This window comes from Chenopodium quinoa, unplaced genomic scaffold (genome assembly GCF_001683475.1).
Source record: "Chenopodium quinoa cultivar QQ74 unplaced genomic scaffold, ASM168347v1, whole genome shotgun sequence".
Lineage (NCBI taxonomy): Eukaryota > Viridiplantae > Streptophyta > Magnoliopsida > Caryophyllales > Amaranthaceae > Chenopodium > Chenopodium quinoa.
The window spans coordinates 1,508,981-1,536,512 of NW_018742433.1; the positions used below are offsets into that span (position 1 = coordinate 1,508,981).

General features: G+C 36.3%; 1 protein-coding gene and 1 pseudogene across 2 annotated transcripts; one reads left to right on the plus strand and one right to left on the minus strand.

Annotated features, from left to right (window-relative positions):
* The first annotated feature begins 1,029 nt into the window (after window positions 1-1,029).
* Window positions 1,030-6,616, plus strand: LOC110715996 (annotated as a pseudogene).
* Window positions 6,617-21,026: 14,410 nt separating this feature from the next.
* Window positions 21,027-23,273, minus strand: LOC110714964 (transcription factor bHLH75-like). 2 transcript variants are annotated; one of them, XM_021893522.1, is made up of 6 exons: window positions 22,860-23,273; window positions 22,649-22,771; window positions 22,509-22,574; window positions 22,359-22,427; window positions 22,197-22,277; window positions 21,027-21,496 (listed from the first exon to the last, which is right to left on the minus strand). In XM_021893522.1, the coding sequence occupies exons 1-6, from the start codon at window positions 23,199-23,201 to the stop codon at window positions 21,395-21,397; spliced, it is 783 nt and encodes a 260-aa protein (XP_021749214.1). In that variant the 5' UTR covers window positions 23,202-23,273; the 3' UTR covers window positions 21,027-21,394. The 2 variants fall into 2 exon arrangements, with proteins under 2 accessions (XP_021749214.1, XP_021749221.1); XM_021893529.1 differs by lacking the exon at window positions 22,509-22,574.
* Window positions 23,274-27,532: the final 4,259 nt, after the last annotated feature.

Genomic DNA, 27,532 nt, shown 5'->3' on the forward strand with positions numbered 1-27,532 from the left:
GTAATGATCCATTAAGTTTTCTTTCTGTAGAGTGTTCCTATTGCTGTAAGTATATATAATTTTCGCTAATTTTTGTTTTGTTTGCAATTTACAAATCGTTAATTACTTCTCAAATTTCTCTAATTCATCTCAGGGAAAATTGAGGAAAGGTGAAGATTAGCTATTGTGTAAATATCAAAGTCCTGTTATACAAGTTGATCTTTATTATTGACAAAATATATTAATCATAAGGGTAAAATTGACATTTTCATGAGTTATTTGGGGTATTGTTGTAAATGTAACAGCTCCGTCACTTCTTCTCCCTTCCTCCTTTAAAGCTTCCCCCCTCCTAATTATTGCTTCCCAGACCATTCCCACCATTTTTGACTCATCTTCTAAAAACAAATACTTCAATGGAGGACGTACATAGTCACCCCTATCCTTTGGGGATGACCATGCCCTTGATTTCTCCCTTTATTCATAGACTTTTTAGTTGATTTCGGCGGATCGAAGACGGTGTTGTCGTCGGTAGAACGTGGAGATGATGAAGATGGTGTCGGTAGAACACAAGGAAGATGATGGTAATAATGACTGTTCATTCATCACACCGTTATCTTCATCCATCCGAGTACTGTTTTCAATATTACTACATTGCAATTAGACTGATGAATTTCGTCAATCATAAAGGACACTTATGATATTTTGTTTTGATTTTTGTGCTATAATATTTGTTTAGTCATTTAAGCTGGTCCTTCTTCGCCCCATCTTCCTCCTCTTCCTCAGTAACAATGGCAGATCCTCCTAAACAACAATGGTGAATCCTCATATTCCTTCTTCCCCCTCTTCCTTTCAACAACATATTAGACAACGTCCCAACACAATCATTTTCGGTCGCCAAATTAAACGTAAAAACCTAAGAAAAAGGGAGAAATAAGGGCATGGTTGATTTAAAAGGTATGGTGACCTTCCTCCATTATATTTTTGCGCCGTGAGGTGTTGATCTTTATTCAAGGTCTTGATGGAGAAGAGAGAATGAAAGAAAAAGAACTGATGGGAGAAGAGAGAATGTAAGAAGAATGGAAAATTATAACTTTACCCCTAACTTATAATGTGAAAAGACAAATATAACCCTTGATAAACATTAAAATGCTTATCATGTTAATTAACTTGGATTTTACCTATAATTACTAAAATTAATCACCTTCTGCAGTAACAATCAAATTCCAATCCTGTTGTCGGCAATAACTGTCTACACGGCTGTGAATGTGCCGCCGACACCGCCCAATGCCACTCGCCTCCATATTCTCCGCCCAATTTCGCCGCACATTGCATCTATTTCTCTATTGTTAGACTTCAAATGTTGATGGCATAATCAACGCGCAATTGCTCTTGCATGTGCTACCAATGTACATGCATTTGATCTCAGGAGTGGCATAGAGTATTTAAATTGCTTCTTTTCTATTTCTTTTTTTTGGACAAGAAAGTTAAGCTTATTAGTTAAATTTATACTAGTCTAGAATTTTTCTTCTTGTTATTTGTTTTTCCATTGTTTGATTAAAAAATGTGTCAAATTTTGTAGAAGATTAGAGGTAGGAACATTAGGAAGTGATTTATATAATTACTCCCTCCTTTTTAAAATACTTGCTCCATTTCTCTATGCGCGGAGTTTTTAAGGAGAAATTGGAGAAAGTAATAAAATATGGAGGTAATGGGTAGGTGGAAGAATAAAAATTTGTAAAAAGTAGTTGAGAGAATTGGGGGAGAGAGAATATGAAATTAATAAAAGATGATTTATGTTGGGTCTACTAGTTGAGAGAAATGAATTAAATAATATAAAGGCTTTCCAAATAAGGAAATGGAGCAAGTATTTAAAAACGGAGAGAGTATATGATAAATGGAAGTTAGAACTTAGGCTTTTGACTGTATTTGAACAATATTTCATTATAAGAAAAAAATATAATTATGTGGGATATTGTTAAAATTGTTAAAAAAATAAAGTTTACTATACAAATACAAGAATAATAATATATCGTTGTACTTGTGAAATAAGATTTGTGTTTTAGTTTGGTGTGATGTGGTATGATTATAGGAAATTAAATTGGAATCACCCCTATAATGCAATAGAGAAAATGTAGTTAAGATGGATGAATGACTTGCTTTCTTCCATACTCCATAATTTTAATGACATGGTGATTATCCTGTATTATTGGCAGAGCGTTTGAGTTTTTTGAGATTGAGATGAAAGTACGTGACTATGAATTTCATTAATTTGGTTTTGTTAACAATGCTAGGTATGTGAATTATGTCGAACATTGTAGGTAGACCATATGCTTTGCTCTAAAACTTTTCTTTGCTAGACTTTTTAAGCATATTATTTATCATTATTGCCTTTTCTTTGTTATTGATTCTTCTTAATGGGTATTCTGAAGTCTCTTTGGACCTATTTTCTCTTGCGGTGTTGTATAATTGATCTTAATGCTTCTATGTTATTTATGAATGAACATTTTTTTTCTCAAGTTCAACGTACTTCATACTCTATTATGTAAACAATCCTTAGATAAAAATGAAATTTTATTCACTATAGACATATTAATAACCTTTGTTCTAATTTCATCCTTCTCTGGATCTGTTTAGCTCATTGTATCTTAACTTATTTTAAAAAATGAGTTCAGATAGATTTTTTGTCTAAATAAGGAGATTTCAGACGAATTAATTTTTCTTTTTAAAAAATTAGATTGGTTTAATCAAAATAAAATATGTTTTGATAAGTTATGATAATACGAGTACGAACTACAAAGTACAATATTAGGCAATAAGATGAACCAAATAATCCTTAGTAGTTGTTCATGGTGCTAAATAAAGATCATGCACCAAACTCCTAAAATGTTATGGTTCATACAATTCATAAGTAACTTGAATCTAGCATTGTATTTTGTTTTTTGTTTTCTGAATTTTAGATAACAAAAATCTAAAAAAAGAAAACAAGAAAAAGGTGTTTCCACTTTTTTGTTGTCAGTTTTCAAAATTATCAGGATTTTAATAAGGTTGATCAATCTTTGAATCATTAGTGACATATATCCTATGATTTTGAAAAACAAAAAACATAAAACCGCAGCGATACAAAATGAACCCTTAGTTTTATTTATTTATTTTTTTACGAGAAAGTTAAGCCTTTAGTTAAAAATATACTATTCTAGAATTTTTCTTCTTGTTATTTGTTTTTCTGTTGTTGGATTAGAAAATGTCTTAGGTTTTGTAAAAGATTAGAGATAGGAACATTAGGAAGTGATTTATATAGTTCCGTGATAAATGTAAGTTGGAAATTAGGCTTTTGGCCGTAGTTGAACAATATTTCTCAAGGAAAAAATTATAATCACATGGGAATCCTTGTTTGATCATCACATAGTTCGAGGTTCTTATTCATGTAAAGGAAGAATGAAATGGAATGGAAAGGATCTTTATAATTCTAGAAACCTAGAAGAAGGAAATGATGAATAGAAAAGTGCATATATTATTGTCCATAATTGTTTCATCATTATCTTGTTTGCCCCTATCATAATACCTTGTTGCTCTATTTAGAGCATTTAACCATGTCCTATTAAGCAGAGAAATGGGTTCTACTTAATTACGTCGTATCCTTTATCTTTCTTGTGGTAGTTGCTAGCTAGCCATTTATCTACCATGAGACGGGCTTTAAGTAGTGGCAGGTCACTTTTAGACTTGTGTTACCCTGCACCTCATCCAAAGCCCTGAATATCTAAGAAAATCATCTGCACATCTTTCTTCTCTCAATTTCTTAAGTAGTTTTGCTGCATGTTTATTTATAGATGCAAATATGGAAAACAGCAGGTCTGCTTTTTATCGCACTTTAATGTCATGTAAGAAGTTAGAAATTGTGTGACTCTAGGTTTTAACAAGTGCCCTTCCAATTTTAAATTCTTTCTTACAAGTATAGGGAATCATTTCAGAGTTTATATAAGCTGATGTCTTCCTAGCCTTGCAATTGTTACTGATTTATAATCTTCACATCTGAATCTTCGACGTTGGTACTTTGTCCTCCCGCAATACTATTGCTTTTTCAAAGTAAAAAACCTAGCATTTGTTATGCAGTGAGAAGCCTAGGCAAAGTTGGCATCCAACCTAAATATTTGATATTCTTAAATGGTTCATAGTTTTCTGAATAACTGGTGAAAACTTGCACTAAATTGTAATCTCCAACCTTAATTCAAACCAGCATCTAGAGTCTCAAGCCCTATATACGCTGCCTTAGAGAATAGAGATGTCTTGTGTATCAATAGCTAAAAAAGAAGTCCTCTAGTGTGGCAATATAGCATTACTTTGGTCTAAGTTTACTATGATGTCTTAATTACTTGGAGGTTTAAGTGTCTATGCTTAATTAATACAAAAGTGCCAAAATTTCAACCATGGACACAAGATGTGGAGTATTGACATTGATGGTGTTAATAAGAATGACACATTTGTTTATAAGAAAAGGCAGTCTACAGGTTGCCAAACTTCCTTTTTTATACTTTTTATAAATGTTAAACCATGGCCATGGCCTTCATCTGCTCACAAAGAAAATCATGTAGCCCTCCTCCCCTGATTATTATCATGCTTGTATCTAGGTTTCATCTTCCTCGTCAATAGCATTGAGTGATCTCCAACTTCAAGAAGATAATAAGTACCCTACTTTTTTTGGTTGCATCATCTCAAATTTGTATGGAAAGTTCAGCAATTTTAAAAATCAAATGCTACCCAAGTATTTTCCTGCACAACACCACAAACTTTGCATCTTATTTCTTTTGGAAATATTTTCCTCCTAGTAGTTAATAACCATGCATATAAAATTTTGGTCTGTTCTGTATACTAACATAATTTAGCAATTTTAGCTGTTTCTCCTTAGTACTTTTGACAATGACCTTGCTTTTCTGTTTACTGAAGTACAGTACTTTATAGTTTTTGTGATGAGTTGGTAAAACATCTACTACCAGACTTATCGGAAAGTTTGTGGGTGCTATTAGCTTTGAATTTTTGCTCTTTATATTGCTTGCTTATGAATTGTTTTCTTTTAGTTACTTAGTGGTTGGCGTTTATGTATTAGAAGTACGTGTTTTTGGCAAGTAGTCTATTAACCAAGCTCTTGAACTTTTATGCAGCACGTCACGAGCTTTTAGGAAGTATTAGTCTGAGTGCTAGTTCTGTTGGTCACAGTGGTGATTCACTCGCATTGTCAGATTTGACTCTCAAATTTATTGCACCTCTTAGGGTATGCTTCCCACATGTTTTGAACAATTGCTGAAATAGTGCAATAATTAATTGTCTTCATGAATTATTCTTGTTTTTACTTTTTTCTTCATGAATCTTGGTGATAATACACTCCCATGGAAAAACTGCTTGCAAGTATTCTTAGAGCTTGCAATGGCAGAAGGTGATTGCCCAGGGCCTTGAATGGCAAATAATATTTTGGTTAGCAGAAGAGATATTCTAATGCTGTTTTACCTAGCTAATTGGCAATACAGTTTGGAACCTTTACAGGCTTTATTCTTACCTGGATTTTTTTTATTTCAAAACATTTCTTATGGTGTGTGCAATTGTGCATATGCTTAATAATATGGGCAAATTATGGCAGTTTTTTTTTTTTTTTTTTTTAATTTTTCATGTTCCCAGAAATTATTTCAAAAATTAGTAGTTGCATTAGATAAATTTATCATTTAGGGACTTCAGTACCAATATCTTTAATATCTGGTTGGTTCAAAATGCATTTGCTCATTCCATGTCAAGCAGAGTGGAGACAAATTTGTTGTGAAGGTGAGGGTCTCAGACAACTCTACTGTTCGCTTCTTCTTTGAGCATTACATTTACAAATTACCAAATCAAGAGATTTTTTCTTATCCTGCCCCTGCTTTATAAATGCATAGTGTTTTTAATGGTTCCCTTATTTTCTTTATACTGAAAAGCCACATCTTTTGATTGACAGCCTATCCTTGAAGCTAAGGGAACTGTCGTTTGGCTTAACAAAAATTTTCGCCCAATCCTCCTGAATCGAGAGTCAAGTTCCTTCAATATATGAAGCATGGGGTCCCAGCTTGATAACCCTCCTGTTTCCTTTACTATTAAAATATTTTTTGCTTTTCTTTTTTCATTTTTGGTCGGATGAGCCTCAAGCGCAATTCAAATTACAAAAAGGAGGGGGGGGGGTTTGAAGTTCGAACTACTGTTTCAAATGAGTACTAGTTCAGCAAAGTGTTGTGCCAATTATTTGTATTCTAGAATAGTTCTCCTGTATCCTTATTACATATTTATAAAGTAACAAATTCTGAGCAGTTAAACTTTGTCTATCAATTCCTTTGCATGTACACCACCATTACTCTTCAGAAGGCATCCACCCCAGATAAACTACCCGCCTCTAAGTGTCTCAGTCTTCCCTCAAATGGCAGGTTTCTTGTTGTTTGTGACTGATAGATATGGTGGATTGGTATTCTGCTGAATAATTTTGGCTTGCTGATGGCAGGTGATATTGTTAATAGAGCAGTCAAATTTCGAACAAAGTAGTCAAGAACTGTCAAGTTTAGAAATTCCCTCAGTCTTGGAGTTATCAAGTATAACTCAGAAAACTGTGATCCTCGACTCTATGTGATTTTCATGCCTTGCTTCAAAAAAATTTCAATGCTTGAACCAAAACAGAGCAGCCTTTGGAGCCTTTTTCTTCCTTTTTTGGTACTCCGTATATAGTTTTGTACCTAAGTATGTCTCAATATTCATTGTTGCGAAGCCAAATTTTGCTTCTTTTGTGGAAGTTCTGAAGGTTCAATGGGCACTCAAGAGGGGGGGGTGAATTGAGTGTTAAGTAATCGTTGGCTAATTTTGCTTCTTTTCGGATTATGTGTGAGGAACCAGTTGTGCTGGTTCCCGTACGCAGCGGAATATAAAGCAGCAATAAAGAAGACAACAAATTTAACGAAATAAAACAAAGCAATAAAGAACACAACAGATTTAACGAGGTTCAGCCAACTCAGGCCTACGTCCTCCTATCCTAAGTTCTTTATTAATCTACTCCGAAAAACAAAGACAAAGAACACTCTGCTGTTCCCTACTCCGGGAACCAGCAAACCCCACACTCTACTCCGAGTGTGCTCTCGACTTACACTCGTAAGCCCAATGTGTTTGAACTCACAAACACTCACCCAGCCTTTAACCCCTTTGTTAAAGACTCAATACAAGAATCAAGAACTCCCCTTTGATCTCACTTCTACGAAGCTAATTAAGAGAAAATATTTAAGTACTAGAATGCTCTTGTATATGACTTGATGAATGGGATTAGTGCTTAAGTATATGCTCTCAAATAATTGCTCTTTTAATTTCTGGAGAGGCACACGAAATATGTGAAATAAGATGAGTTTATATAAGCTTAGATTCCTAAAACCTAGTTTCCTTAAATCACACAATCTTAGAGAATAAGATATAATGTAATTTTAGGAAAGTTTTTATCTTATTTGATTTAATCACAAAGATAGAATCAATTAAGATAAATACTCCTAGTTTTTAGGTAACCAAGAATATTTCATCTTATTTCCAGCTGCACAAAATATTTTCAAAATAATCTTTTCGAAAAAATCTTTTTGTAAAATCTTTTTCCAAAACGGCAGCTCGAATACAGTGAACCTGGTTCCCCGACCTGGTTCCCTGAATTGAAACATGTTATGAAACCTGTTCCAACTTTGTACCAGATTTCATATCATACTTCAATATACTTTTAAGCACTTATATAACCCAAACATGCAAGCATACTACGGAGCATATTACATGAAAACCTAGATAACATATTAAAGCATAAATCGTCTTTTCTTCATGTAATCTTCAAGACTTGAATCTTCCTTGAATACTTCTATTATGAGCAAACAATCTTTCTTCGAAATATCTTCGAAAGGCTTCTATGCTCCAAGTCTTGGAATCAACTTATATTCTGCACAATCAATAAGGTTAATGCACAATATAAAGTAAGTGACTGCTGTACCACGTAGCAACCATGGAAACAGTACATACTGGTTCCCTACCAGTACATAACACTTTTATCATATAACTGTTCCCTGTATAAAGACAAGTTAGTTCAATAAGAAAACTCATGTAAGTAATAACTTGTCTGGGGAAACAGTGTTCTATGTTAGCTGGTTCCCCCAACTGTATCGAACACTTTCAAGGACCTGTTTCCCTTAGCTGTTTGTCATCATTCAAAACTATCAATCAAAACCTAAGGGACTCAACAAATTCCACATTCCAGAGTTCACCATTAGCCAAAGAATGAGCGCATTTAGTTGAATCCTGCAGCATTTGTATAATAAGGTAATAAAACTATACCGTGTACACTAATAGTTTCAAGTGAAAATCTTATTATCTACCAAGTATGTTACAAAGTTTTCTGAATACAAATTTGATAATTTCTTGGCTGATTAGTTTTCAGATCTTATTGCTTCATCCAAGTTTCATGTTGCGGCAATAAAGAGCGTTGCAAGATGCTGCGAGCAGTAGAAATAATTATTGCAGTCAATCTTATGTGCTTGAATGTTATCATGATATAATCCCTTTCACTAACAAGTCTATTTTAACCATTCGTCCCTTCATATACCCTTGTAGGTTTTGATGATGATGATTAAGCAACCTTCAACTAATGATGTTTCTCTAGTGTTTTAAGTGTTTTGCGGGTTTTAGGAGTTGAAGGAAAGCTTGAAACAGGATGAATACAAGAGAAGTAAAGCAACTAGAATAGAAGAAGAGTTCCAGAAGGAACTAGACCAGTGATCCCTATAGCCAATAAGAGCACACTAAGAGCTTTCTAACGGAAGCAAGACAACAAGCTAACAAGAGAAGCTTGGACTACGAAGAAGACCGGAAGTACTTGGATTGCGAGTTCTTGCAAGGTGCTTGGAGTAAAAGACAATAGGTTTCACTTCAACCTGGTCTGCGGTTCTAAGGTGGAACGTGAAACCAAGTTCCAATATGCAATGTAAATTTTGAGATATTAATCTGAAGATAAACTTGATGCTTTAACAAAGGCTGAAGTTAAGTTTATTGTTTTAGGATTAATGTAAATATATTATTGATTGTGATGCATGAAACTTATTAGAAATGTGATTGAGTTTGGCAAGCAATTAAAACCGGAAGTATTAATAAAGATAAACTTGTGTTTATGAAAAAGATTCTCTTATGATTTTATCTTATAAAAACTGTATTTTTATTTACTCATCTTTTCTCTAAACTTTATCTTTGTTACGGTTTTGCAAATGATTTTCTACAATGAATCATTACTCGGTATTTGTTAAAAGGATTTAAACACGGTGTGATTTATCCTAAGAGTTTTAATGTTTATCTTTGTAACTAAAACCCTATTTTATGAGTGAGTGTTCTCTATAAATAAGAGAATTCATTTTTTGAGTAAAGTGTGGGTTCAATGCGTGAAAACCTAAAGAACACTTGATCGTAAGTTTGCCAAGTTAGATCTTTATCATATTAATTTTGCGTTTCATATGTAGCTTTCTAACATTAAATTAGAGTTAGATCTTTATCATATTTCATATTGTAATCAAGTTGCATAGTGAGAGAGCTTCAAGTGTGAAATTGAATGTTGGGGACTTCAATTTGAGATTACTCAAGTTGGATAGGCCAGTTAAGTTCCTATTGTGGTAGCTTGTGAGAAAGACTCGAGTGTAATAGGTTGTAACTATGATTGTCTTGGCCTATTTTAAAGTGAAATTTTTGGTTCAGGAACCTGGAGGATCGATTACTTCCAATTGAGCCTTTAATGTTTCCTTGTAAATCTAGTTGTGTGCTTTAAGTTCTTATTTTTAAGCCTTTTGTTTTATTTCACAAAAATTATCCTTACAGGAACTCACTATAATTCATCTCTCTCTTGTAGTAGTCCGTCTCAACTAACAATTGCATAGGCCAATGTCACTTGTGGTAGTCCGTCTCAACTAACAATTGTATAGGCCAAAATAAAGGAAGGATGAATCACTACAATTCAGAATATCAAGAATGACTACGAATAATGCAAAAAATTAACATGTTTTTTTCAAGGCACTTAAGACCCCAATTGTGTACCTTCCAAGTCTTTCTTAAAAGGTTTCACATACATTATTATACTAGATTAGCTCCCGTGCGATGCATGGATATAACACAAAAAATTTGTGAGAATTTTCTATAATTCTTTAAATTTCTAAGACATTATAAAACTCAAATATATTAAGCCTAAAAAAAAAAAAAACAAAAGACAACTGGTCAAATATAGTTACCCACAAAATTGAAAATTTGAGGAACATTTGCCTTAATAAGAAAAAAATCGGACTATTCAAAAAGTTCAACGGTTCGTCAGTATGAGGAATAAACTCAAATTAGTCAAAAAAATTTTATCTCCATTAGTCGATTTTATTTTAAAACTTTGAAATAAAAATTTATTAAAAGCTAAAATTTTCCCAAATAAAATCTTGGCGATTTGAGATCCAAATTCATCTGATACCTGAAAAAATCGCTTTAATTAAAACTCAAACTAATAACCCTAGTATAGGTTAAAAAAAAACATATATTGCTAGTTTAGGAAACAACATACAAACTTTTTTGATCACCAAGTTTAAGGATCACAATTCAATTCAAACACACCAACCATAAAATTCGTCATCAAGATTCAAAACCCTTTAAATTAAGTACAAAATTTTTTTTTAAAAAAATGACATCATCAATGTATTTAGGCAGGAAATTTTTTCATGAGAAAACAACACGTGTACAGTTTGGAGAGAGTGATGATGTTAGCGGTTTGTCACGTGCTGACTAATCCCCCTAGTCTTATGCACGCTAGCCTACTAACTTCCCTCCCTCGGATGCTAGTCAAGGCTTAACCCCGAAATGCTTCGAGCAAGAGTGTGCAACGGAAGGAATGTTGAGAACACAAGAGGATATAAATATTTTGAATGCTTTGATAGCTTGAGAGAGAGTGTTTACAAGTATTTTCTGAGATGCCCCCAAATGAAGGCCAAGTCCCCTATTTATAGTGTTCTAAGCATGGCCTAGAACCTTCACTAACCTCCTCAAATGGAGGGTTCTAGATCTAATCCTTTCTAGAGTATTCTATACATTTCTTTAGTACATTCTCTCTATGTACAAGGCTCTAGAATTATCTACACAACTCTAGAATTTACAGATGATTCAAGGATGTCCTAGGAGGTTCTCGAAGCTTCCGGATGCATCTCGAGTCTCCTTGAGTATTCTGGAACCTTCCGGACTTCTCCTTCAAAATCTAACATAACCATGATGTTCATTGGGCCTAAAAATGGTGGACCCCCAAATGTGGGCTCAATCGGACTTCATTTGGGTCCCCAAATAGCCCATTATTGTGTTACTGTCACTTGGGTGTTTACTAGGGTGACAGCACTGGAGCAATATAAAGCTTTATAGGGGGAGGGTGTCTCTGGCCTAGCCAGCGTGCACCAAGGGCATTCCCCCTAGCCACGATTGTTGCCTACCGTCCAATGGCCCTAGTGAGGGGTGGAATGTGTGGGTCGTGACATGCTCCCCCACCTAAGTCTTGACGCCCTCGTCAAGATCCCGACTCGAACGCCTCTATCTTGTCCGCAAATTGCCACAAATATTCTTCTTTTTCCCACGAGGCCTCGCTGTCCGGGAGACCCTTCCAACGAACAAAGTATTCATTGTAGCTTGGCACACCTCGACGCCTTATGACTCTCTTTGCCTCGATGCTCTCAATGTCCCTTTCAAACGATGCTACCACGGCCGTAGGTGCCCGTTGTGATTTTCCCCTGGTCTGATCCTCCAAATCGGCATGGTAAGGCTTCAACATGCTAACATGGAACACCGGATGTATTTTCAGCTTGGGAGGTAGCTCAAGCTTATAGGAAACTTTCCCGACCTTCCTAATGATCGGGAATGGTCCTTCATACTTCCGCACTAGCCCCTTATGCACCTTGCGGAAGACTTTGAATTGGTGCGGCAAGAGCTTCACCATGACTAGGTCGCCTTCTTGAAACTCCAATGGGCGCCTGTTTTTGTCGGCCCACTTCTTCATCTTCTTAGCGGCCTTATTCAAGTAAGCCTTGGTGATGTCGAGCTGCTCGTGCCATCCCTTAGCTAATCTGTAGGCAGCGGGACTGCTACCCGTGTAGCCCGATACAACTGCTTGTGGAGTCAAGGGTTGTTGACCCATGACTATCTCAAAGGGGCTTTGCTGGGTTGCCTCAGACCGCTGCAGATTAAAGGCGAATTGGGCAATGTCTATGAGCTTTGCCCAATCTCGTTGATTGGCACTCACAAAATGCCTCAAATAGAGCTCCAACAAAGCGTTCACTCGCTCTGTCTGCCCATTCGTCTACGGGTGGAAGCTTGTGGAGAAATGTAGACCTGACCCTAGCAACTTGAAAAGCTCCATCCAAAATTTGGCGGTGAACCTTGGATCACGGTCGCTGACGATGCTCTTTGGCAAGCCCCAATACTTGACCACATTCTTGAAGAATAACTTGGCGGCTTGCTCCCCTGTGCAATCCTTATGTGCCGGTATAAAAGTCCCATACTTGGAAAAGCGATCAACTACCACCATGATAGAGCCAAACCCCTCTGACTTGGGCAAGGAAGATATGAAATCCATTGATACGCTTTCCCATGGCCTCTCTGGTATAGGCAAGGGCTCCAAGAGTCCTGCTGGCACACGTTGCTCTACCTTGTCTTGTTGGCACACAAGACAAGTCTTCACATAGGTCTCTATATCGTCCCGCATGTGAGGCCAGTAGTATACCTCCTCCAAGAGTGCCATTGTCCGCTGTATCCCAGGGTGACCAGCCCATAATGAATCATGACACTCCTTCATGATGTCCCGCCTAAGGTTATCCCACTTAGGCACATAGGTGCGACGTCCGACGGTGTAGAGTATCCCATCCTCTATCCAGAAGCGTCGGGTCTTTCCCTCGTTAGCTAAGTCCATCAAACTCTTGGCCATAGAATCCTCCTTTAAACCGTCCTTGACTCGATCAAGGAGGGTGCTAGCTATGCTGCTCACGCTAGCAAAGATTGCTTTGCGGCTTAGAGCATCAGCAACTACATTCACCTTCCCTGGCTTGTACTCCATAGCGTAGTCAAAATCAGCCAGGAAGTCTTGCCATCGAGCTTGCTTGGGGCTAAGCTTCTTTTGATTTTGGAAGTAACTTGTTGCAACATTGTCGGTATAGATGGTGAACCGACTCCCAAGCAAATAATGTCTCCAGACACGCAAGCAATGAATGATAGCTGTCATCTCCTTATCATGCACTGGGTATCTCCTCTCAGTGTCATTGAGCTTACGTGACTCATAGGCCACTGGATGCCCTTCTTGCATGAGAACTCCTCCGACAGCAAAATCTGAGGCATCAGTGTGTAGCTCGAATGGCTTTGAGTAGTCGGGCAGTGCTAATACGGGCTCTTTGGTGATGGCATCTTTCAAGTCATCAAAGGCCTCTTGACATTTGTCGCTCCAACACCATTGTGCCTTCTTCTTTAACAAGTCAGTCAATGGCGCCGCCCGTGCTGAGTAGCTCATGATGAACCGCCTGTAATAGTTGGCGAGCCCAAGGAAAGAACGTAGTTCCGACACGTTCTTGGGCTCCTCCCATTCCCTGATGGCTTGCACCTTGTCATGCTCCATCATTATCTTTCCGGCTCTAATATGGTGTCCCAGGAAGGACACCTCCTCCTGTCCGAACGAGCACTTCTCTTGCTTCACATAAAGCTCGTTCTCTCGTAAGACTTGGAACACCTGTCTCAAATGCTCCACATGATCTTGTAAGTTGTCGCTATACACGACGATATCGTCGAGATAGACGACTACAAATTTATCAAGGAAAGGCCGAAAAATCTTATTCATTAAGGTGCAAAAAGTAGCAGGGGCGTTGGTGAGTCCAAAAGGCATCACCAAGAACTCATAAGAACCATACCTGGTCACGCATGTCGTCTTCGCCTCGTCCCCTTCGGCGATGCGCACCTGCCAATACCCCGATCGCAGGTCCAACTTGGAGAAGTACCGTGCTTTGCCGAGTCGATCGAACAAATCGGCGACTAACGGGATTGGATATTTGTTCTTGACAGTGATCTTGTTGAGAGCCCGATAGTCAATGCACATTCGTAAGCTGCCATCATGCTTGCGTTGAAATAGTACTGGTGCTCCAAATGGTGCCTTTGAGGGCCTAATGAACCCTGCTTCCAGCAGCTCCTTCAATTGCTTCCTCAATTCCTCGAGCTCTGGTGGGGCCATGCGGTATGGTGCCATGGCTGGAGGCTTGGTCCCTGGCTCCAGCTCAATCTCGTGATCCACCTCCCTTCTAGGAGGTAGTCTCTTCGGTAGCTCCGGAGGCATCACATCCTTATACTCTAGAAGGACTCCGGAGATTTCTGATGGAACCTCATTCACATGGGGCTCCTCTTCCTCCACTAATGCAGCCAAGAAAGTCTCTTGTCCCTTTTTGATCCCCCTGGACACCTGGATTGCTGAGATTGTCTTGGCTTCAACTTCTTCTCGTGTGACAGGAACGGACCATGACCCTTGATCCCTTTTGATCATAATTGACCCGTCCGCTTCAAAAGAAAAGGGCCTTACTGTGTCGATGAACTCAAGTCCCAACACCAAAGAGAAGTCGTCCATATGCACGACTGTGAGATTTATGGTGCCACTCCATTGTCCCAGACAAATAGGCACCTTATGCGCCACACCAAGGATAGGAACGGGCGAGGTGTTGACCGTCTTGATCCTCCCCGGTTCCTTGGTGTACTTGATTCCCAACTTCATTGCTTCCTTCTCCGTAATGAAGTTGTGTGAGGCACCACAGTCCACGAGTGCCTTAGAAGCTCTCCCATTCACTAATGTATCAACAAACATAAGTGAGCCCTTCGGGCGAGGTAATGTGCTTACCTTGACCACTTTGGTGCTCTCCTCAGCTTTTGGTGTGGCCCGTACGCTACTAAAGAGGCGCAACGACCCCATTTGTGCATCGTCCCCCGACGATTCTCCGCCCGAAGCTATGATGGCGCTGAGCTTCTGTCTCCCAGGGAAATCCCTTGCCCAGTGCGGCCCTCCGCACAAGTAACAGCCCCTGTTGTTGGGCTTGTCCGATGATGAAGAAGACGGCGATGATCCCTTTGCCTTGTCCTTTTTCACCGTCTTGTTGCTACTGGTGCTGCTTCGATCGGTGGGCTTGGCTCCCCCACCTTTCCCCTTGCTGTCGTTGCTGCGCCCTTCCTTCCTTGTGTCCCTGTAATCAACCAAGGATCTGCAGCTGCGATGGCCTCAGCAAGTGTTTGAACGTTCCTCCTTTCTACCTCTTGTTGAGCCCATCGTTGCAGCCCTCCAATGAAATATATAAGTTGTGCAGCCTTCGGCAAATCATCAACTTCGAGCACGAGGGTTGTAAATTGCTTGATGTACTCCTTGATGGTGCTGCTATGCTTGAGTTCACGCAGCTTCATCATGGAGACCTTGGCTGCGTCATGCGGGCGGAATTGCTTCTTGAAATCTTCCTTGAATTGGTCCCATGTTCGGATGGAACATGAACCACTCTTGATGTCTTGTTCACGCCTTCTCCACCACAAAATGGCATCATCTCCGAGATACATAGTGGCAGCATTAATCTTGGAGGCATCCTCCTCCAAGTGCACAGCCTCAAAGTATCGCTCCATGCTCCATAGGAAGTTGTCAATTTCCCGAGCATCCCTCCTTCCATGATACTTTGGAGGCTTGGGGATTTCCACCTTAGGACCGACTTGAATGGTGGCGCCCCCAGCCACCGTGGTCCTTTTTAGCAACGCGAGTTCCTCCTTGAGGAGCTCATTCTCCTTCTTCAAAGCAAGGAGTTCCCCCGTGAACTCCTCACGCATCTTTGCCATCTCGCCCATCATCTTCTCAAAAGCCTGATCAGCGAGTGATTGATCAGCGAGTGATTGAGCATCAAGGGATACCACCTCTAGAAGATTGTCTAGTTCCCCTAACTGCCCTTTGAGCGTAATAACTTCATTCTCGACCTTGCCGACAGAATCCGTCATGTCGCAAGCAGCAACTTCGGCTTTGGCCGATCTCTCATCAACTTTATTCACTCGCTTCTCAAGCTTTTGGACAGCTTGAATGAGAGCCTCAGGCGTATAGCCCTCAGTTGTTTGTGAAGCACTAGCGTCCTTGCCGTCCTTGCTCTTTGCCATTCTTCCTCCTTCGCTCACAACTTGCTAACAAAGCTCAACAGCACTATAGTCCCCCGCGACCGTAGCTGCTCTGATACCACGTTGTCACGTGCTGACTAATCCCCCTAGTCTTATGCACACTAGCCTACTAACTTCCCTCCCTCGGATGCTAGTCAAGGCTTAACCCCGAAATGCTTCGAGCAAGAGTGTGCAACAGAAGGAATGGTGAGAACACAAGAGGATATAAATATTTTGAATGCTTTGATAGCTTGAGAGAGAGTGTTTACAAGTATTTTCTGAGATGCCCCCAAATGAAGGCCAAGTCCCCTATTTATAGTGTTCTAAGCATGGCCTAGAACCTTCACTAACCTCCTCAAATGGAGGGTTCTAGATCTAATCCTTTCTAGAGTATTCTATACATTTCTTTAGTACATTCCCTCTATGTACAAGGCTCTAGAATTATCTACACAACTCTAGAATTTACAGATGATTCAAGGATGTCCTAGGAGGTTCTCGAAGCTTCCGGATGCATCTCGAGTCTCCTTGAGTATTCTGGAACCTTCCGGACTTCTCCTTCAAAATCTAACATCACCATGATGTTCATTGGGCCTAAAAATGGTGGACCCCCAAATTTGGGCTCAATCGGACTTCATTTGGGTCCCCAAATAACCCATTATTGTGTTACTGTCACTTGGGTGTTTACTAGGGTGACAGCACTGGAGCAATATAAAGCTCTATAGGGGGAGGGTGTCTCTGGCCTAGCCAGCGCGCACCAAGGGCATTCCCCTTAGCCACGATTGTTGCCTACCGTCCAATGGCCCTAGTGAGGGGTGGAATGTGTGGGTCGTGACAGGTTGCTTCTTTAGTATTAGTTATAGATATATGAATACCAAAGGTGGAGCAAGGGTATCAAGATTGGATGAAGAAGTGTCATCCTCATAGGATGACGGTGGAGCTTGAACGTCAACATTGGATAAAAGTAGAGCTGGAGGATCAAGATCGGACGAAAAAAGATGTGGAATCAGGATTGAATGAAGAAAAAGATGTAGAATCAGCATCGGATGAATAAGATGTAACTCGGTTTTTTTCAGGACTTTTTTGTAGATCTGCTTGTTTCATAATATCTAGCAAGTTGGAAAGTTTACAATTTTAAAATATTATATTCTTTTGGCTTGATAGCTCTGCTATTTGTTTGACCTCAGTGTTATTAGGATGAGATTAGCCCTTCTTTTACAATAATTTGAGTTGTTACTACTGTATCTTTGTTTGTAGTTTTTAAGGATTTGTTTATCCTACTGTTGTTTTGGTTTTATTTGGATTTTTCTTTGGCATAGGGTTGTTGTTAGAGTCAATTTCCTTGATAGTTTGGTGTGTTACAGTTATTTAAATGTTTATGTTAATAGTGTAGCTAACATCGAATGATTTTCGAGTATCCTTCAAATTTCACCATAAATAAAGAGAGAAAATCCTCAAACCCATACAAAAATCCATAACAAAAAAAAATTTAAGAAAACATTACCAAAATAAAAACATTCGGAAAGAAATCACCAAAAAAAAAAAATTATAGAGAGAAATAAATTAGAGAAGAAAAACATCGTTAGAGTCGTCCACGGTATCAATACAATCACGTGTCTCCTTGTTTATTCATCTTGTGCTTATTTTTTATATTGTAATTTCCCTTTTTTTTTTTTTAATTCTCCATTATTTTAAAGTGTTAGATTTACAATGTCACATAGTTAGGCAATTTAATTGAATGTAAATAGGAGGGAAATCTTGCGCTATTAGAAATAACACTTCAAAACAATGACCACCTCATAGCTAAGTTAATCCTTCAGAAAATATGATCTACACAATCATATTATCAGAAAAAGGCTTTTAATTACCCAAACAGCTCCCCCCATCGAAAAAAAGAGCAAGACTCGATTTATCACAGAGATAAACTTAGCAAATTTATCAAGGGTTGTAATGGTAAAAAGAGTAAGACTCGATTTAACATAGATAAACTTGACAAATTTATCAAGGGTTGTAATGGTAATTTTCTTTTTCTTAGTCAGGGGTAGCTGTGTAATTAATTATACCTTGATGGACATGATGTTAACGTTATGATGTTCTTCCTTTTTCCTCCTTCCTCCCCAAAAAGGGTGAAATTGAGGGCATGATCAACCCCAAAAAGTAAGGGTCGGTTACCATGTCCTCCATTGAAGATGACATTGAACTAGATTTTGTCCATTATAGCTTTTGAAATATCCATTGATGGACTCAGAATCTCGAACTTCAAACTCCATTGACAAACGTTCTTCAAGAACTTAATAATGTTAATCATAACTGCTTTTAATTGATCAACTTGCTCAACCATCAACTTCATCGTTTCTCTCTCAACTCAAATTTCCATTTGGTCCATCCACAATTTTAAATTTCTTTCGCTCCATTTTTGCTACTAACACCGTCTAACGCATTAAGTGGATACAAGTACCAGCTGTCCCATTATCTACCAAAATAGTTTTTTATTTACTTACCACTTCTTATTTACATTTATAAAAAGAGATAAACGTATCTTTGTGAGAAACTTGTATTTTCTAGAAAAAAAAAAAAATAATTCAACTCTTATTAATGTTAGTGATTTATACATAAGAAAAAATGTAGTTTTTGTGGGTACTTGTTGGAATTGTCTCAAACACTCAATGAATAGTTTATTAATATCCAGCTATAATCTTGTAATTAGGAAAATTTTCTTTAATAACACCCAACTTTTTCTTTTTCTCTTTGGTAAAATGTAAAAATTCTTATTATCATTAGTAACTTTGTATTATTATATACAGTTAATTATAACATTAGTGATCATATTTTATTAATTTTTTTACTTTAGTTAGAGTTTTTAGTTAATTTTTAAATAATTAAATTATTACAAAAATAATTTTTAAAAAACCCAACCCCTTTCCTCTCCTACCCACCAGCCCAAAGCCTTCCCCACCCCCGGTCGGCCGCACCAACCTCCCCTAACCCTGTCGGCGACCCACGCCCGCCTTCCCCTCTTTCCCCTCACATCCCGGCCTATTCCCATTTTCCCCCATTTGACGTGCCACCCCTTTTCCCATTTGCCCCACCCCGACCTCAACTCCTACCCCCAAAAAAAAGTCCCTCTCCTTGAATTGACCCCTATTTCCTGTTTCTGGCCCCCCAAAACCCTAAGCCTTTTGTGGGTGAGGCTTAGGGTTTAGGAGGCCGAAATAGGGGGGTCAATTCGGGGTGGGGATTTGGGTAGGGGTGGGGCAAATGGGAGGAGGGGTGGGGTCAATTCACTCTTACTTTATTATTTTTCACTCCTCCAATGGTCTTCACTCTCTCTTATACTACTTTACTTTTCAATAAAATAATTACCTACTATCTCTTTTTACAATTTTTTTATTACCTTATTTACCCCATTAACATCTTATTTTATTAAACCTTCTTAAACTACGCGCAATCCCAACTATAACTTTTAAAAAAAACGAAAAGAGTAAGAAGTGATATAGGGAGTACTACAACAACATGGCAACTGCTTGGGGTTTTTAATTAACCCTAAGCCCAACCAGTCAACCACCTTTAAGGGGCAATTTTTTTACTTAAACACGTTCAAGTTATCTTTATCTATCATATCATTCAGTTTACTAATTTTACTATTGGAGTGGTTATCCTCAGACAAATATGATATTAGCTAATCTACATTGATTCAGGTATTCAGTTAGGTGATAAACCATTATCGACCCAGATTCAAGTTGAAGTTAGCTAATCTACGTTGATTGTACAGGTATTCAATTAGGTGATAAACCATCATCAACCCAGATTTAAGTTTACGGATCTTACTAGGAACAATAGCAACTTTCCTAAAACATCTCACAACATCTCAACAAACCTCCTCTTCTCACAATAAAAGTGGTTTACCCCGCTTGATTTTTTTGCTGCTCATTTAGGTAAATCTTTGACTAATAGACGGATTGTATGTGGTTTAGGGATACTCATAGGGCAAGAATGGACTGGTGCATCAATAATAATAGAATGTTCCTCTTTGATTACAGGATTTTTGGGAGTGATTATAGATTTAGTATTTCAGCAATTCAGCAATACATTTAGAAGCTTTAGCTTGCCTCTATGACTTGCAATGGGCTTCGAATTTGATTTACATTCAAGTAAAATGTTTACTGGCTCTTACAAGTTACAACTTAGTAACTCTTCTTCGTAAGTATGGTCAGGCAACATCAACTACCTTTGGTTCTTCAGAGGATCCAATTACTGCAGCGACAGTGTACACAAAGCCGATAGACAGTGTGCACACCAGATTGCTAGAGAAATTGCGCTAGATTTACATTTTATTTGCTTTTCTAAAAAAAAAAAAAAACTTATGTTGCAAAATTTGGAATTCTTTCCCTACATGATGTCTCATCCTGGTTCTTGTAACGTTCGAAAGTGACATTATCTTTGCTTTGATGGACTCATTTATATTTGGATGTTACCAATCTACAGTATGAATATCTTTTCCAGGTGATAATTTAATGGCCTCATTCTCTCTGTCTTTATCTATAGAATGTTTATATTATTGTGTGGAGGTAGTACTCAATCTAAATAGCTAGACTTGTAAGAGAGAAAGGGGCATTTTGTGTCATTTTCACCTGGGTCCTTAAAACCCTGCTTCTGAAAGAGATCTATCAAATTGTTCATTGCTAATTTGTGCTTTCTCCTTCACTATACTAGTGCCTTTCGGCTCGAAAACTGTATGCATCCACTTATTGGTTGCTAAAAGCATTTTAAAGAGGATGCAACTGGTCATTAGACATATTACATCCATCTAATTAAAACACATCATAATATGAAATATATGAATCAACTGAATGACATTGGCTATAATTGACTATTAACATTATGATTCGACGTATAAAAGATATTTATTATCCGTACATAACCAATAGAAACTTCAATATTGGCCTGTATGATAATGAACAAAGCATCAAAACTTACAGTGTGATTAGTATTATCAGACTCAGTCCTTTTATGATGACTTATGTTGGTCAGACTGATGTAGTTTCAATGGGACTGTATATGCTATAAACTTTAAACATTTAAATAGGAAAACGACGTATTTAGAAATTTGACAAAGAAAATCCGGAGAGCAAACAGGCAATGATTGAAAATTTTGAGGTCATGAACGTAGCAAGCATAACCAACTTATAAATCATTAAGGTAGCAATTAGAAGGGCCATGCTGGTTGATGCCGAGGAAGCATCCCTTCATACCCTTCTTTCGCCACTCTTTCCATCTCTTGAGCGTCACAAGGGTTTGTTGTTGCTCTCTGCAATAATCAAAAGAGTTTATCATGATAAATGCATAGTATGATTTCTTGCTGATTGAAAAATTATTATAATGATTCATACATACATAATTTATTTGGTTTGTCAGATGGATGAAAATTCCACTGGCAATATGCCTTACTGACCAGTGAGATACAGCTATGAGTCTATAATCTATCTATAATATTATTAAAACACAAAGGGACTACATGCTACCGACATGTGTCACCACTCTCTCAATATGATTTGGCGCCACATCATCGCTATGTGTCATCCTATGTGTCATCACTCTAAAACTCTTCGTTTGTCTAACATTCGTAATTAATTTTCTTCTAGAATGTAACTTCTAATTAATTGCACATTAAACTACAATTTAATTTGTAAGAAAATATCATATACTAATAGTTGTTGAATCCTTGAATGCTAAATTCCTAATTTCTAGATTCAATACCAGTTAAACAATTTTACAAAGTAATATTTACAAGTATACTACTACATCTCTTTTTCTATTCCCATATATTTTATTTTATTTTCTAAATTTTATTTTAAACTTAAGAAAATGTTCTCAAAATATTATTTAAACTTAAGATAATTTTTTTTTATTTTATATTTAAACAAAACTCGGGGCATCGCTCGGGCTATAAACTAGTTTATTGATTAATTACTGAATATTATTTCCTGTAACAAAGACTCCGAGGTTACCTGTAGAGTCTCAATCGCCTCGGCTTCAGGGGAGTTGAAGTCATAAAACATACTTGCTGCTGAAAGCTTCATGGAAAGGAACTGAGGGGACAAAAAACTTATATTGAATTTCTTCGGGTTCTTGATAGATTAAATAGAATTAAAAGTAATTTTTTGACCAACCTCAATTTGATTTTGTAAAGATTGTACGTAGTTGATTATTACATCTAACATGACAGCCATTCCCATAGTCTGCATTCGCGCATATATAGTTAGACATTCATGTAAGCAAGACGAAACAAAACAGAGAGGTTCATGTACAATATACTATACCTTGTAGCACCCTGGAACCAGATCTTGTAACACTTTCAGCTTCTCATTTATTCTCTCCCTTCTAACCTATTATGTCATGCCCTCTTATTATTTTTAAGAAAATTGTAAGATTAAATAGAATACTTGTTTTGATAACTTACCCTTTCTGCTAGACTGTGACTGTCAGTAGCTTGCCCTCTTTTCGCTCTTACATGAATTACTTCTTTCGGCTTCTCCACCTCCTGATCATCGGCTTTCCTTTTCTTCTTTTTCCCTGCTACACTCTGTAATTAAGATAACGGAAACATATAAATTAAAGGAGACTAAAAAGATTTATGTCAACTTAAAGTTAAGTAAGCAAGAACTACATACATTATTTTGGGTAATCCTAACATTGTGACCATCCGCGCTTCCAATACCTGTAGATGATTGTGAGCCAGTAGCAGGACTCTGATCAGTAGCGCAAAATAATCTATTTTGATTGACAGTACTGTCTGGAAGATGGAACGGTTGCTGCTCGTTCAAGTACGAGGGCTGAGCTGTGTTTGCATTGTTTAGAATGTTGATATTACTAGAGAAATAATCTAGGACATTAGAGCTCAGAGAATGATTCAATTCAGAGAAACTGTTCAATAGTTCGATATTCGAGTTCAACTGAGAAAAAACAGCTGCAGGTTTAAGAATTTTCTGAATATCACTACTGAACTCTGCCATATTTCAAGGTTAGTTGGATATGTAAAATGGCACTCAGAAAAAAGAATGTATAAAATAGGCTAAGTTATAAAGTAAAGTTTTATGGATATGATTTTGTATGTATATATAGCATATGAATTAAGAGTTAGTTAAGGATTAAGATGTCACACTAATTACTCTTTAAGGATTAATTAAGACGAGAATTGAGAAAACGAAAAAAGCCACGCACATTGGCCCGGATGTTTCAATAGCATAGGTTGGTAGGTCCGTCATTTTATTGACATATTCAGTAAGAAGGACCACTACTACTTGCCTTTTATTCAAGTATGGTGAAAATGAGACTTGAATTGATTGTTATTTTCAATTTTGTTTTTTTTTTTAATGGGATTTAATTATTGATTGCTTTTGTATGAGTTAATGCGAATGTAACAGTTCTCATGTCCCAAAACAAAAACAATATGGATAAACATCCACAAAATTGATACAGTTCTCATGAAATTACTTCTAAATTTGATTATGATTGCAAATTTGTAATTGACTCAAAGAAATTTAAGAGACACATAATAAGCACATAAACAAAGTTTTTAGAAGTTGATCAATTTTGGTCACCATGAACACTATTTACAATAGGTAAAGAAATTTAATAATTTCATCTCCAAAAGACAAAACTACTAAAACTTCTGAATATTGCAGTCATAATATATTTATGATACTCCATACCTTTTTTTTTTTAATACAAAATTTACACACTTTAGTACTAATATACCATAGATAGAGTGTCTGTAGTTAATGCAATAAGAAAGACAAAGAGTGACTATAATTTTGGGACTACCTGCTTTGTTTATAATTAGATGTGTTAAATGATCTTATTACTTTCTGTTTTGGTCCATTTTTAAAAGTTTTTAACACTGTTTTATCTTATTTTTGGCAAATACATTTTACCTCCTCTTATCCCTCTATGGCTCTATCCCACAATATTTACACATTATTCATACACTTGCCCATTGTTATTGTACACTTTATAAACTTTAATTATATTTTTCCACTCATTCACCACATCTCTATCTTAATTATTTTAGGCAAATACAGTAAATGTTAAGATTAATTTTTTTTTTTTTTTTTTTTGAGGGAGATTAATCTATTAATTATAATTATAAAGTATTAACTTTAAAGACAAACTTTCAATCTCTTAGGTAAACATGTACTTGATGAGATTTTGTTAATTTGATTTTGAAAGTAAAGAAAAAACTAGTAAAGTCAATGAAATCTGTCAAAAAGTAAATGAAATCACTTAAAAAATGAGGTAATTGGAAACTGGCATGACAAGTGTTAATATTAGAAAAATATAATTAATGATGGACTTGGCCATTTATTTGTAGAGCTTAAAGAGCTTGATCTGTTTAATTTTTTGTTGTCATTTTAGGCTATGGTTGCATTTTTAGTTTTTAACAGTGCACTAATTAGGTGCATGTATATTTGCATGGTTTGCTCAAGTTGTGCTCTACTATTTAATGTTTATGAGTTTTAATTAATTTTTAGTTGAATTTAATGAAATGAATTATGTTCGTTGGACAAGCTTGCATATAAAATTTACGGGAAAAGAAGGTATTTTGCACGAGGATAACATTACATCTCTTTAGGATAGATTTGAGTTAGAATGAAGCAGAGATCAAACTGAAAGAAGTGTAAAAGCTAATTCATGTGCACTCTTTCATTCATTATTATTGATCCATAAACTATAAAGGAATGAATATAATTGAATTGAAAAGTCGGCATGAAGACTTTACAGACCTACAAGAAGTCACAATCCAATTTTTAATGAGAAACAAGAAAGTTATAACGTTTTGAATACGTTATGACGTGTTAAAATAGTACAAGACTAAGCTAGTTAGTTTTTAACTCTTTAAACAAAAATTTAATTTGTATCACTTAATTCGCTCGTCTTTTTTGTTTCACCCTCTTTTATACTACAATTGAGTTGTTTTTGCATGGAAGCTTCCAATAAATAATCAAGAACTTTGATTCACGTTTTAACGAAGGCTTAAGGCACAACTCGATTCAAATTGATGATGCAGATACCTCCAAATTAAACTCTTGTGTACGTTACATTATATTGTTATGGCCTTATGCTTATGGGTGTGAAGAAGTACATAAGGAAAGGAGATAGTTTAATTATGGTGTGTGAATTGAGGTTATAAAAAGTGAAATAGGCGTGAACTTTATGGACATAATTGAATCTATTAAGTTTGGAATGCATGTCAAAATCACATGTCAATTGGTGTAATTACATTTATTTACTTTACTTTAATATTTCCACTTTTAGTTCTCTTATCTAACGCTTTAAAGACGTTTGTTAGCTTTTGCCTTAAAAAATAACAAAATCATTGTATTTCATTTCATTATATGGTGTGTCTTTTATTTCCTCTCTCAAATTCGTTTGATTGTTGTTTAAAAAAAAAATCGGTTTTTTCACTATGTACCCCTGAGTTTTTTGTTTATTCACCATATACCCCTGAAAGTTTTTAAATTCACCATATATCTCTGAGTTATTACAAAAACTCACCATATACCCCTAATGACAACAAGATGAGTAGAATTTGGTTAATTATGCATCAAAACCACCTTATATCTCTTTCCCCCATCCCCGAAACCACTCTTCTCCTTTCTCCAACCCCCAAAACCACTCCAAGCCTCCATAATCATATCCGTATGATTGAATTTGAGGATGAGAAAAGGAAATTTGGGGTGGTTTTTGCAATGGAAAAAAGGAATGTGGGTGGTTTCGGGGGTAGGAGAATGTATTTAGGGTGTTTCGAGTCATAATTAACCTTAATGACTGACGAAAATAACAATCATTAGTCATCAAAGGTATATGGTGTATTTTTGTGAAAACTCGGGGGTATATGATGAATTTAAAAAAGTTCAGGGGTACATGATAAATAAACAAAAAACTCAGGGATATATTGTGAAAAAACTAAAAAAATAATTGTTTAATTGTTTTATGGGGCAACAATCTTGGTTCTTGGTCACATACGAGCTGATTGTTTTTTTTTTTTTTTTTTTTTTTTTTTTTTTGTTTTTTGAAAGAGTCATATACGGGTGTGTTGGAACATACAAAGATTAGGTAACGTTTGAAATAAACACTTCATACCTAATTATGCGGACCATTTTCTGTCATTCTCATTAACAATAAAAACCTAAACAAGTAAAAATAGACTAACAAAAATGTTAAAAACACTAACTACACTTTGATAAAGCTACTTTGACTCCAATTTATCCAATTATAGAATAGTTTACTTCCACTAGAAAGTACAAATCCTTAAGATTCACATTTCCATGAATTCTTGTTTGGCACTAACACGTTATGCTAAGTTCCAAGCCTAAAAACTTGATCATTATTTTGCTGTATGTTCTACCTATATATTATTTCTTCGGGGATTTATTTTCATACTTGACTCTCTAATGCATAACTGAGTGTCTTAACAGATGCCAGAATTTTCAAAAAAGTTCAACTCGCAGTGGGTTTGCCATGCTCTATTAAAAGTTCCATGATCATTATGTTTAACTAGTTTACGTAGCTAGTGACCATACATCTAGTAGTAATGATAGATAAATTGCTTTTAAGTGTGCATTTTAATCATCACTCGATTTTCATTTATTTGAACTTATTTGTATTAGAGCTATATGGTCAAACTTTTGAAAGTATGTGTTTATGAAATTACGCAGATATTTTAAATTGTTTCTCATGAAGCTATTTTCCCCCCTTTAGTGAGCTTCTACCCCTAATTATCTTAACAATATATGTCCCTCCGTGGTCTAAACTTATTAATTAAGTTCTTATAAATATACTTATCAACTTATTAATCTTTCTATGTTATGAAGTATATATATATGACTAATGACCTATTCTGTTCACCTGATTTCCATTTATTTCAGTTGTAATAAGTTCGGTTCAGAAAAAATAAGTTTTAATAAGGGTTATCCAACTACAAATTACAACTAAAATAAGTTTTAATAAAGTCTAATAAGTTCAGATTAATTTAGATAAATTCAGATAAGTTTAGATAAGTGAAAATCAGGTGAATAGAACACACCCTTAATATGAGCCGATTCAAGCCTTAGTCACCACTATTATCACATACACAGAGTAGCAACCAAATCACATTCATCAAAGTCTATATCAGATCAGATAACATAAAACTTCATCTTGTAAAGAAGTAGTGATGACTTATATAATTAATTTTGATGAATAAAAATGTGACTAAATAGCTAGCAATATACAAGTACAGTCTAAGTTAATTAGACCTGTCGAAAAAGTTCCATACGTTAACAAATGTTTAACGAGCACTATT

What these genes read in the sequence shown, in the direction of transcription:
- LOC110714964 (XM_021893522.1), bottom strand. Translation starts at nt 23,201, where the DNA reads ATGGCAGAGTTCAGTAGTGATATTCAGAAAATTCTTAAACCTGCAGCT. An exon ending in TTAGGATTACCCAAAATAAT is followed by an intron (nt 22,772 to 22,859) that starts GTATGTAGTTCT and finishes TCTTAATTACAG; the next exon opens with AGTGTAGCAGGGAAAAAGAA. An exon ending in TGGTTCCAGGGTGCTACAAG is followed by an intron (nt 22,428 to 22,508) that starts GTATAGTATATT and finishes GCGCGAATGCAG; the next exon opens with ACTATGGGAATGGCTGTCAT.